Here is a 13,255-nt window from a genome sequence, read left to right as displayed (position 1 = left end):
GCATTTCAGACACTTCAGACTTGTGGTAGTTATTTTAGAAGCAATGTTGCCCATCTGTAAACTTGGGGCTACAACCTTCCAGAAATGTACAGATCTTCATCAGTTTTTTTGCAGAAAGCCCTTGTTTAGCTTCTAAAAGTCACCAGTTTTTTCTGAAATGCAATAGACTTCGTCCACAGCAGTTCGGTGGTTTTCTCAGGAGATCAGTGATGGCTGGTAGTTTGGCTCATGCACCTGTTAAGTGACCACCACACTAGGCATGATATTTTAATTTAATTTTGTAGCCAATAAAAAGCCTGTTTTTATACCGTTTCTGATAAGATATTTAAGTGACCTATATGTGAAACAAGCCATTGCACAATTAATTCAGCAGATGGAGTATGAGTAGCATGTTTTGTCAGTAAGTAGTGCGTAAGGCTGCAGACAGGGACGTAAGACATAATAGCACACAAGTGTTAGGAAAGGAAGAATGCTTCTCGCATCATAAAGTTACATAAATCAATCAAAAGCCGCAATTGACAACGGTACCACCTTTTCACACAAGGAATTTCATAGCTCAATAAAAACAACTATGACTGTAGGCGTATAACTTTTCGGAAACTCATATGCAGCAGGCATGTACTCAGAGGACAACTGCTTGAAGCTTGAAGCAAATTATTTTTTGTGTTAGAAGCTTCTCGTTGTAACCACTGTATAAAGCCTTCCATACTGCATGGCACATATATTAAAGCAGCATCAACCTTAAGAGCTGAATTACAGGCGGGCTACTTAATGCTTTTTTACGCATGTCAAGACAGCCTGATAGTACAATTTGTGGTGCCGTACAAATTCCCAGTGAAACAGCGAATATGTGCTACCTGCAAGCGAAAAGAACAGCCAGTGCCAAGTTTTGCTCAAATTTTTGTTGTGAAAATTGGATAGTATAGCACAACGTTAATCTCCAATTCTAGCTTTCCCATTTAATGAAATTTGTCATTCGATTCGAGATATATCTAACTAGGATATATCATGCTGTTGTCTATACTGAACAGTCGTAATATCCCCCTTGAAAATCCCATGAAGAGTATAATGAAGTACTATCCTATCATCTATCATTGAACTCCCGTTCACCGCCACATTCGGTATATCGAACGCTGCACCACGCCCCTGCAAATGTGCTTATCTTAGTGGCCATGTGATCACTTATCGCATCGTCAGAAATGTTTAATGCTGACAAATTTGAGACAGCACTGTTTTCACAGGTGCTGTCGAACAAGAGATTGAATCTGACGCGCAGTACATGCCATGAAGGAAAATAAGCAGGGTGCCCCCAGTTTTGCCCACTGCACATATAGATATGGCTTCTGCTAACTGCGGCCGTTCATTATCGGCAGGAGCAGATCTCCACTCTGCTTCAAAAACGCTAAAGGCCTCCCGGTCAGATACGCATTCCACAACACGCGAGACGCGCACGAAGTGCACCACAGTCTCGCGTCCGGGTGATGTGGGCGTTCAGGGTTACCATTCCGAAAACCTTACCGCAGTGCAATCGACTTGCAACTTTCCCGAGAAAAGAAATAACTCAATTTCTGTTTGTTCGATGCAGCCTTGGAGAAGAAAATCTGCAAAATCCCGTTGACGGTCTCGGGAAAGTGTCCGAGACACGCAGGGATCTCAGATAAGCTTCAAAAGGGATTATACTACATTTCGAATTACTGATATATCGAATGAATTTGCGATTACCTTTGAGTTCGATATATCTGGGAGTGAGTGTTCTACTGAGAAGCCAGGACAAGTATATATCAACAATACCAACAAACATAACATGCATTATATATGCCTTGTGGAGTCTATGCCCAAGTGAAGGACAACATTCTGCGGGTTTTCTTGGTTTAATAGAATGACAAGCCGAAGTTTTGTTTTGGTAGAGGCAATATCTCATTCAATCATTTTTTACCAACTAGTTTTCACTATGACAGTTTTACACTTTATCAAATTTGAATGACGATGCGACTTTAGATGCGATCATTCTGGTGAGAGCAATAATCTGTGACACCACAAGATTTCAGAAGAATAAAACCACAGCACTTCTTTTTTGTTACGTTTGGCTTATAAACAGTAAAAACATATTGCTTTTTTGTTACAATAATTTTATGCACAGAGGTACTGCACTCAGGCCTCTATAGCCCATGCAATTTTAAATGGTATGCTTGTGTGGACTACCAATTACTCACCCTCAAAACCTTGGTTGTCATGCGCTTCAGGTCTTGGAGAGTCTAAAACGTCTTCTTTTCCTTCAAGAACGCACATCAGGCACTGATGGATGCAGATGTACTGTTGCTGCAAAGTGACAAAGCAAAAGATCGAAATTTTTATTTTAAGCTGAGCCATTATGTGAAAACAAGTAAATAATGTTGTTATTAATTGGTCTGAGATGGCACAGGCTAGGATTAGGGATTACATGAAATAATTTCAAGGAGAAACAATGTTTACTTTCAAAAGGATAAGACTTCAGCATGTACTGTTATGATAACATAAAAAGGCGTGACCTTGCATGCACTGACATACATGCTTGAGAAGAATTTCTATATTAAAAAACAAATTACTTTTACAAAATGAAAAAGTTAAGCAGTAAAAGAAAACATGAATTTTATCTGAAGCACTTCATCCAAAGCAGTTCCTAACGATTTATAGTTCTGGTTATCCTTAACTATGGGCAGTTTTGTTTCACACACAGTACCATTTCAATAGCTGCAGTTTTCATTAAACTGCAGTTTCGTTATAAAGAAAAAGACAGGTAGCAGAATACTAGCCTGGGAATTATTAGTTGTGTGCAAGGGACCTATGCAATGAGTGTGACATGAATGAAAACCGTGATATGCTGTGCCAGGTCATATTGTAGTGCATGTCTTCTGGAAATCACTTTCACTGAATTATCACTGTAACCATGTTATCACACTTGTAATGGACATACTTGCTATATTGCAAACTTTGAAAGCATTGTAACCAATTCGATAGTGACACAGGCCTCCATATTTATTGAGATAGCATGTGATACGCACATACATTCTGGAATCTATGAAAGCACCACCAAGTGTTCCAGAATTATGACTACGCATGTACGAAATATTGCATGGACTCAAGAAATGCGACTTGATTTGGCGGAATTTGGTTATGTTCACCGCTATAGTTATTAATTAATACATTCACTGCAATGTGGGTGGTCACATGGGTTATGGTGGTATTTCCCTCTGTGGCTATGCAGGGCTTTGCTGTAGCGCTCAAGCAACATCTTTGCTCTAAAGTTCAGAAAGCTTCAAATGAGCATGACTCACTGGTGGGTCGAGGCCACGGAGTAAGACATATAGGAGGTGAAACTCCCGTCAGCGCGGGCGAGCGCGGGCGACCAGAAAAGTCACAATTGTTGCATGCGCCGACGCTACCGTATGCAGTGGCGGCACCATGCGGCGCGTTGCAGAAGCCGCAGCGGAAAAAAAAAGCAGCGCCCGGCAGACGGCTCGGCGGCTCCGGCAGCTCCGGCCACTCCGTGGTAGAAGTCAGGCGCGCGCGGCCGAACGGGAGCAACAAGCTCAACCGGTTGCCCTGGCAACCGAAACGGCGGTAATTTCTTCCCATGCCGCCAGGTGCCGCCAGCATGAAAATATATCCGCGGGCTTGTGACCTTTAATGGTCGCCGCAAACAACGGAGTTTCCACTCCTAAATATTTCTTGCTCCGTGGTCGAGGCGCACCTCAAGGATATGGCGTGTGACCCACCGGAGGGTCATGATGCACAGGAATTAGCATTTCAACAAGGGCTGCCATAGTGAACACGTTTATTATTGCTGGGCTCTTTGGGCACAAATAGTTCTGATATAAACATTGAAATTCTTCCCACTCAAAATTTCTGCCGTTACTTCTGTCTGTCCACCATCACTATCTTGTGATAACAAACAATGATAAAAGCTCCTTACCTCATTCTGGACCATCCAGACCCGCTCGCGACGCATCTCGTAGACAATCCCAAAGATGTCCACCGTGTCATACTTGCGCAGGCCTTGTAGGATTCGGTCCAGCGCAATAAACGTGCCAGAACGACCGACACCGGCACTAGACAAAAAAAAAGTGCCATGAACATGAATGCTCAGCTTCAACCTGCACCATATTTAGTCACATGTCATCGGCCCAAGGCCCCTGAAAGAAATTCACGTATGCATCCACTAAGCACCACATTTTCGTGTTTATAATTGCTAAACCATGGTACAAAGCACGTGTAGGGAGCAAAAATGATCTATGCCTGAAAGACGTGTTCTGAATAAAGTGTGTTCCTTCAAATACTTTAACAAGGAACTCGGCTCAGTTGTACAAATACAAACCTAACCTTCAAATACAGCGTTTTTTCTGTTGAGATATCGCTGGTTTTGTTCCCGCTCTCTGTTGATGCATGCTTCTCAGGAGCAATCTCCATTTGCATCAACCTCGTTTAAAAAAAACTCACAGGACGGTGATGACTGTGCAATGCAAACGTTTATGCATTAGCTGCAGTGTGGGCTAGGCATCTTCGCTCCCTATCTGAAGTTCGTTGAATCGCTTAGGAGTTTGAAGGTCCAGTTCCTTTCATGACATTTCACTGTACAGAGTTTGTAAATACATTTCATGTATTGTGGCGTTGTCGTCTAAACTACTGTGCTGTTCTCCAATGCTCGAGCCCTCGCTGGTTTTCTAAGCATACACTGGTGCAGACAAAGGCGCTATGATGATGATGGTATGGCATTGGTATGACGATGGTGAACTGATGAGGACGGCATAATAATGCCAGCATGGCAATGGCGGCAATGGTGTGACAATGACGGCGTGATGAAAGTCGAATGATGAGGCTGGAATTACAACTAAGGAATAACCATGGCAGTATCACTATGACTGTTTGGGGATTCTATGACAATGACTGTATGACAACAACGCAATGATGACAATAACATGAGAACATCAGCATAATCGTGATTGTATGACATGATTACAGTGGAACAGTAAAGAAGGAATGACGTCAATAAAAAGACGATGACATGATGACAATTGGATGACGATAATTGTAGGATGATGGCAGCGTGATGAAGACTATGTGACGATGACTGTATGATGAGAATTGTATGAAGATAATGGTGCAATCACTGTATGGCGACGATAGCTTGATCAAAAATTAAATTAAATTATGGCGTTTCACATGCCAAAACCACTTTCTAATTATGAGGCACGCCGTAGTGGAGGACACCGGAAGTTTCGACCACCTGGGGTTCTTTAACGTGCACCTAAATCTAAGCACACGGGTGTTTTCGCATTTCGCCCCCACCGAAATGCGGCCGCCGTGGCCGGGATTCGATCCCGCGACCTCGTGTTCAGCAGCCCAACACCATAGCCACTGAGCATCCACGGCGGGTGACGATAGCTTGATGATGACAGCATGACAGCAACAGCAAGACGATGATGGTGTGATGACGATGGCACATACTGATGACATACCCGGTGGTACAACCTGTGTCAACTGTATGTGCACTGCACTACCTCCGGGATTGCCCACCAATGCGGATGATGCCAAAGTGCCAAACTAAGCAATGAGCTAAAGAAAGCTAATGCTTTGAAAGTGCATGTAGTTCCCCTCGTCAAAGGCACAACGTGGGTGAATGACATGAAAACTTGCAGATGCCAGAGCTGGTAATCGGCCAGCCAACCATAAAAGGAATCATAGCCACTCCAGATGTCAGCCAAATAAAAGCAGGAAAGTGCAGCACCGTTTACTCTATCACTTTACTGCTTTCACGTGTGGTTGTGACAAATAAAAATCAAATATCATGTCAGTCGGCAATTTGAGATACGATTATTGGAATGAACATTTTGGCACACAATGTCAGTAAAGAAACTGAACAAAATGGAGCGCCCTGGGGGAATACCAGCCATCGATACTACTACATAAATGTATAAACAATTGAGTGTGAATTAATCAGTAAACGGACCTTTGTGGTTCGCCACGTGATCTGCCAGCCAGTTTGTATTAATTTCACCGCAGAAGCAGAATCCTACTGTATGCCACGAGTGATCTTTTAAAAAAGAATTTGTTGAGGCTAAAAAAAATTCTGTATAGATATATATGTAAGTTATCAACATTTCTTTGATTCATATATTTGAGAGATTTAGTGATTTATTGGCATAATATGCAATTGCTAAATAAAATAACGGAAATGCACTGTTCCTTTCACACAAACAGATTTCTGTCACAGAATACACGTGCACAATAAAACTTATGCATTACCTGCAGTGGACGACAATGGGCTTGGTGTCAGGGATGACTCGCTCCCTGAATGCTCGGACAAATTTCACCAGCGTTTGCGGCGGATCAGGCACCCCGAAGTCCGGCCACGTCGTGAAGTGAAAATGCCTGACTATTCGGGATTGGTCTCCCTGTAAAGGAAGTGCAAATTAACAGCGTTCTTGAGTGGGAAAAGAAGAATATGTATGACCTTGAAGAGAGAATGAACACAATGGCTATTCCCGCACATATTTATAAATATATTCCCTCACTGTTTCAGCAGGCTCACCACCACTTCGTAAACTAGATCTTACAAATTGGTGTTCCAAGCCACCTGCGTGCCCACTTCAGGTGGTGACAGACAGCGCAGAACAAATTTTTTGCATACCCCACACACAGCACTCCTCTGTCAAACATGATACACTATGCTGGAGCGCTGACATGTGAATGCAGGATACAAAAAAAAATTACTTTGCAGCAAGGGCAACGCTTCATGAGGTGCTGGCTATAGCATACCTGATGGTATATAAACATAGGTGCAGAAAAAGAATACACAACATGTATCTCGACTCCTTGTGAGGTGAGGCAGGAGACTAACTGTGTAGTGCATTGCGACATGCCCACACTTCACAACATTCACATGCCGCATGGCATTAACAAATACAGCTAACCAATAAGTGTACTTAGCAGCACATCTCAGTCGATATGCCGACAAGATATTGCTTGGCTTTGACCATCCTCCTCCGATTAGTTCTGCTCCATGTTATTGTGCAAATTACCCTTGCACCATCTTGGCTCAGGTCCTCATTCATTTGTCCCGAGTCAAACTGCTTCAGGTTCAACAATGCCATTTGCCACCAATACTATATAGCAGCCACAGGATACGGGAGACAGCGTCTACTCACCCGGGAAACCTTGAATTCTGAGATGGTCCAGTCGGCGTATTGCGACTCATTGAGAATGGTGACCTGGATGTCACCGTAGTAGACGGGCTGCGTGTCGAAAGGCCAGTAGTGGTCGCACTTCTCGCGCCCTTTCTCTATGCAGCGTGTCAGCATGACAATGGCACGGCAGTTCTGTTCCCAGACCATGCGCCACATGTCGTCACGCGTGCTGTGTAGTGGGCCCTGGGTCACGATGAACTCACGGGGAGAGTTGAAGCCCTGGAGCAGTCGGGGAAAGAAAAGATCATTAGGTGTTAGAAACACATAGGATGGAATAAGACGGATGGTCTAAGATAGACAAGATAGGATGATCATAAGACCGGCGCATTTCAAATGAAAAAAAAAGAACTATAGATATACATAAGCAAGAACGGGGAATGAACGGATAAGTGCATGAATGCATAGAGGTGGACAAGTGACGATGAACACCTCATGTTTCATCACATAAAGCTAATGCGCTTAAGGCTAAAAATGCAAAAAAATGGTTAACAACACAAAAGTCAGCAAGAACGGTCGGAAAACTGGGCAAAAGCAAAAAGGATGCGGCAAGAAGTGGAGAACTACTAACGGAGGTTGCATTTCTTAATCATTTACAAGGTGTGTCTTCCAGCGGTTTGTCTGTATTCCTGCGATTCATTGGCATGTTTTCTGTTTTTTCTTTTGCAAGTATTTCTACCTAATTATTCGCTGGCTTTTCACGACAATAATTGAGTTATGAGTCTACGTGTTTGAGTGTTTCTTTGCCTACTTCTTTGTGAAGTTGCCCTTTTTTTATTTGAATACCAGCATTCTAAAACACATCTGCTCAGCATTAATATCATCCCAGCATCAGTGCAGTTGGCTACAGAGGTCACATTAATGATTATTCCTCTTGCTCTAATACAGCCAAATGAGGGCAAATGCTTTTCTAGCCGAGATTAAGAAATGGTAGCATTTTCCCAGAGTGACCTGCATCAACCAAATCTGCTCTACAACCACTTATTTCCTAGTCTTTAATTATCTTTCCATATGACTTACTGCTTCCCTCTGTTACATTCCCTTCCCTTGGCATCCATTCTGTTGCTCTGATAGACTGCCACTTATGTGATCTGCAAATCATGTGACCAGCCCCAAACCAACATGTTCCTGCTCTTCTCCAGTATGCATCGTCTACTTGCATTTTATTCCTACTATGTATTGCCATCTTTATGCCATATGAGATTACACCTGTCATTTCCCTTTGCATCGCTCATGTAGTTTTTAACATTCCTTTAAAATTTCTCGGTTATTCTATTCCAGACCCACAGGTTGGCATGACAGTAGAACACAATGTTTTTCCTTCTTTTCCTAAGGACCTTAGTGGACTATTTGGGATGAGTGTGCTTACAGTTCAACTATTTACCACCAGTACGTATACTGCGACAAAACGTATAAAATATTTTATTAAAAATATGAGGTTTAACATCTTAAGGCAGCCTGCAGGCTATCGTGGACACTGTAGTAGGGGGCCGCGGATTAATTTAGGCGACTTCCGATTCTTTATTGCAGCAACTAAATATTAAGTACATAGGCATTTTCGCATTCTGCCCCCAGTGATATGCAGCTGCCAAGGACGGGAATCGAACCCACAACCATTTTGCTCAATAGCAGGACACTATAGCCACTCAGCCAATGTGGCGGGTCACTGAAGAAATCAAAGCACCAATTCAGAGCAAGCAGTGATAAAGAGTTAATCAGCGACGGAAAAGCTCACTGGAATATAGTTGGCGTTGATGTAGTCCGAACCGTCCTCGTCATCAGTGGGGAGCAGCTTGACGCGCGAGTGGTCATACGGCAGGATGTTCGTGAACCGGTTTTTGGGCCGGTTCACCGGTAAGTCGGCTGCACCGCACGGCTTGTCTCGGCCGACATGCTTGAGAAGCTCGAATTCCTCGGAGAACCGGAAGTCTGAGTCCGCCGACATGATGCGGTAGTGCTCCAGGAAGTCCTTGAGTTTGACTGGACGACTGGTTATCTGTATTCGCAGCAGACACACCGTGAAGTCAGTGCGTACCTTGTGAATGCCGTGCAGTCCCTTAAGTGATTGTTTTACTGAGACGTATTGGTACAAAAAGGTTGTTCTCTGATTTTCCTTTGTGAGTAGTCATAACCTACATAAGCCAGTAAGAACCTACTGCTACTACTTATACGTAGGCTGGCAAGCCAACTAAAGTCATCAGTAATCCTGACCTGGTCATGTTCTGAATAAATGCAGGCATTGAACGTAATGTACAATTTCATCTATATGCTGCAAGGCAGGGCATAATGAAATCCAAAACCTATAATTCTGCTTTCGCAGTCCTTCTTAATGACTTTATCAAGCACACAGGTGACAAATGAACCTTGTGGCACAAAAGTGCTTGGGCTAGTATTTACACGTCATTAAAGTTTTAGCACTTTTTGCATATGAACAATAACCTGTGTTCTTACTCTACCAACTTGGAAATAAGTTTTCCTGTTTAATGCTGTCTTATCTTCGCTCAAATAGTCCAACAATATTATATATTCTGTTCCACAACCGACACTAGCAATAGAAACTAGCCATCAACTACCAAGTCACACAATGAAAGAGCGTACAAGAGACTTGTTGGAGTTGACAAGATTCTGCATAGTGATCTTAGAATGACAGTTGCAAACTCAATCACAAACCATTGGTTATTTGTGCTGTGTGTAATACTAGTGGGACAAGGTAGGCTCTGAAAATTCATGAGTAGTTCCTGCAGCAATCAAGCTAGATAACATTTTAACTCCGTTTAAAGCCTTGGCACATTTTGTCCTTCAGGATATGGTACTTACCATTTCACTTTCAGCTATGGAGACAATGTCATGGTCCTTGGAATGAGGGTCACCTCTGGAGTGGGGTGCGAAAGGTCCTAGACGCCGGCGCCTCAGGAAAACCAATAAGACGGCGAGTATAACCAATAAGGAGAGGGGAACTAGGATGCCAACAATCAGGGGAGTGTTGTCTGGGTCTGGAAAAAGGAACAGAGAAATGGCAGTCGTCAAATGATAAATTTGCACTAATGTTGGTCTTGTGGCCTCAAAACATTGCTCATACCCAACCCGCACTGTGAAGATTATGATGATGGACCTCCTTTATGGCTCGTACCCACTAAGGGGAACAGGCCAGGAATCGGGTGGCAGGAAGTAACTCAAGAAAATTCTTATTTGAAAAATCAGAAACGCAAATGAAAAGAAAAGAAACCAAGGAAGATATTGCAATACCTAGTAGACTAGTATGTAAATGAGCAGTCCGACTAACTGAAGGGTGAACATTAAAAGAGGTTACAATCAAGGGGCGAATAAACACAATGTTAAAAAAGAATTTGGAGAAATCAATTTCAGTGAAATAAATGTTGATCCGATAGGTAGATTAAAGTTAATCTTAGAAATGAAGTTGTCTTCTTCTTTGTCATCACTATAACACCATTCATTGTTTGTACCTATATGTAGTCGCTAAACACTACGGTTATTTATTTATGTACTTAGTTATCACACAATCTTACAAACGCACTTGTCATGAGTTCTTGCAATAAAGGGGGGGGGGGCATGTTTACAAAAAATCTTTGAGCACGAGGTTACTAAATGAAAAGCAATCAAAGATATGCATTATTACGCAGGAGCAAATATTTCCAACACAGCATTTATAACTCGTTTGCAACAAAGAAATAAATAAATCACCGGGCATAAATCCCTGGGCATAACGGTCATGACATCACAGGGTAGTCTATCATTGCATAGTCAATGACTATAGGATATTGGTTTTACAGGAGTCAGAATGCCGACTGTGTGCGTTTAGATATACAGTTAAACTTCTACATAACGAAGTCGGTAAAATCGGCAATTTGCTTCGTTGTATCGAAATTCGACCTTTTATGCAAATAAGTACAGTCGCCGATCGATTTTTTTGAGACGCAAAGGGGCCGCAGAACTATCTAAATTATTGCAAAATCAAAAAAGTAAATTTGAATGAGAAAACAATTCATTTCGATAAATTTGGGAGTCGGCTACGAATGATACGGTTTCATGTCACGTCCGTCGACAATATCCTCACATTGAAATGCACCAATTAAGCAAAACCAGCCATGCTTTCGCGGGCACTCCGCCCCCGTGGTTGATAGCGTCACCTGCACTGAGACGACGCTATCAGGGAAAGCACCGCAGTGGGGAGCGAATGCTTCGTCTGCTACTCGCTCCAACGGGTCACAAAAACTACAGATTATGCAACCTCCAATACTAAACGCGCGGGAAGACGATTTACATGGTGCCATGCCATCTCGGCACGCCCACTCTTTGTACACGCGGCAGATGACCTCTAAAGCTGGGTGTGCAGCTGCGTATGAGCTCGGCCACACACAGCCACGCACAGCCACGGCAGAGAAGAGCGCCAACTTGCCCCCCTGCCCCCACTACACCCACCGCCCCGCACCCTCATGCGCGCTTGATCGCGTTACCTTCGCTAGCGCGGGAAGGCGTCATTCCTGAAGCCACCATGTTGTTTCACTCTCGCACACGTTCACTCGTAACTAAGCACACAGTGGGGGAGGGACGCGATAGGATCTTATCGCACTTAGACTTTATACGGAACATGATGCCGCTCTACTTAGGCGGTCACTGATTTGAGAGGTGCATTTGCAAGTAGCCCCTTGTCGATCTGCATCCGCGGAAGTTTCCATTTATTGCCTCGCCATTCCTTTGCGGCGGCAGTGAAATTTCACTATATTGAAATTGCATACAAACACACATCATTATGTTGTGGTTCTAAACAAATGGTGTTTATGGACAAGAGGTTATGAAAAGTTAAGTACTATGCTATAGCGAGAATTTTGTTGTATTGAAGTTCGTTATGTCTAGGTTTAACCGTATTTCTGGGCCGTCTCTCTCCTATCAGCAAAGAAAGACCAGCATTTCGCTGTAATCTTCTAGTGCTCATCTACAATTTCGGCTACTTCCACACGAAAATAATCTCACCTGTCTGGATTGGGTACGAGTAGACAGTGTCGGTAAACTTGTCCGGCGCGGTGTACGCACGCACTTTGACCCTGTAGGTCGAGCCAGGTTTTAAGGGCCCATTGCAGTAACCCTTGTCTCCCTTGCAGTCTTCAGAACCAATCACGAAGTCCTCGGTGAGAGTGCCATTGAATGGGTAGTACGGCTCTGTCACCTGCATCACGATCAATCGCCCAGTTAATAATGACCTCTCCTGCCATCGTAAATTGCGAGATGTGTGAAATACTGTCAACGTAAGTAACACGTTGCACACTGCCAGTCGCATTACGTGTTTGCGTTGGCCAGCTGGGAGCATAATACCCTGGTCACACTGGGCACTTTTGACCACGATCAAGCCCGTTTTGGATTGAATTTCTCGATCAAGATAGGCTCTCTCCCACAGTTTGTGCAAAGGAGCCAATCATTTTTGAGGAGTTCGATCCCATTCGAACACGACTGCAACTGGAAGCGCGCATGTGACACCAGTATTATTCAGCACCACTCATGGCCATGGTGATAAATGTGGAACATATCTTTTCAACCACAAGCTTCATAGTATACTGAGATGCTGGCTTCCGCAGGCAGTGATTTATTTTTTATTTCACTTTCATTTTTATATTTCTTCTTTTGCAGTTAATTTCCCATTTGCTTTCTGTGGTTTTATTGTTTGGTAAATCATGGTGCTGCAACACAAAAGAAGTTTAAGAGACCAGCTAAGCAAACGACTGATGTAAAAAATTACAAAGAAGATCATCTAGGTCCTGGGAACGAGCTAGTTTCTGCCTTGGTCTCTGGCTTGCCTCCTCTTGTAGATACGATACAATGCATATAGTCTGTTTTTTCTGTGCGTATCCACATGTAACGTTCTCTTGAAGGTGCGGGGTAATGAACAACGTGCAATATATTTGTTGGGTTACCTCTTGCAATGAAACTATGATTGTTTCCCCAAACAATAGGATTGTTACTGTGCAATAAGCTTCAGCCATCCTAAGTTCTGAAATCTGCTTGGTTCAGAAGTATGCGAT

The 13,255-nt window shown here is 43.2% G+C and overlaps 1 protein-coding gene across 3 annotated transcripts in view; it reads right to left on the bottom strand.

Moving 5' to 3' along the window:
* Ptp10D (Protein tyrosine phosphatase 10D) overlaps window positions 1–13,255 on the bottom strand; it is a 174,220-nt gene that overhangs the window by 10,602 nt on the left and 150,363 nt on the right. For all 3 annotated transcript variants that reach the window (XM_075674745.1, XM_075674744.1, XM_075674746.1), the window contains 7 exons: window positions 12,213–12,405; window positions 10,038–10,213; window positions 8,956–9,216; window positions 7,185–7,442; window positions 6,283–6,431; window positions 3,953–4,088; window positions 2,214–2,319 (listed from right to left, as the gene is read on the bottom strand). In XM_075674745.1, the coding sequence (XP_075530860.1) occupies window positions 2,214–2,319; window positions 3,953–4,088; window positions 6,283–6,431; window positions 7,185–7,442; window positions 8,956–9,216; window positions 10,038–10,213; window positions 12,213–12,405 (1,279 nt within the window). The remainder of the gene's footprint in view (window positions 1–2,213; window positions 2,320–3,952; window positions 4,089–6,282; window positions 6,432–7,184; window positions 7,443–8,955; window positions 9,217–10,037; window positions 10,214–12,212; window positions 12,406–13,255) is intronic.

This window comes from Dermacentor variabilis, chromosome 11 (genome assembly GCF_050947875.1).
Source record: "Dermacentor variabilis isolate Ectoservices chromosome 11, ASM5094787v1, whole genome shotgun sequence".
Lineage (NCBI taxonomy): Eukaryota > Metazoa > Arthropoda > Arachnida > Ixodida > Ixodidae > Dermacentor > Dermacentor variabilis.
The sequence above is the reverse complement of the archived record's forward strand: the minus strand, read 5'-3'. Positions and strand labels throughout refer to the sequence as shown.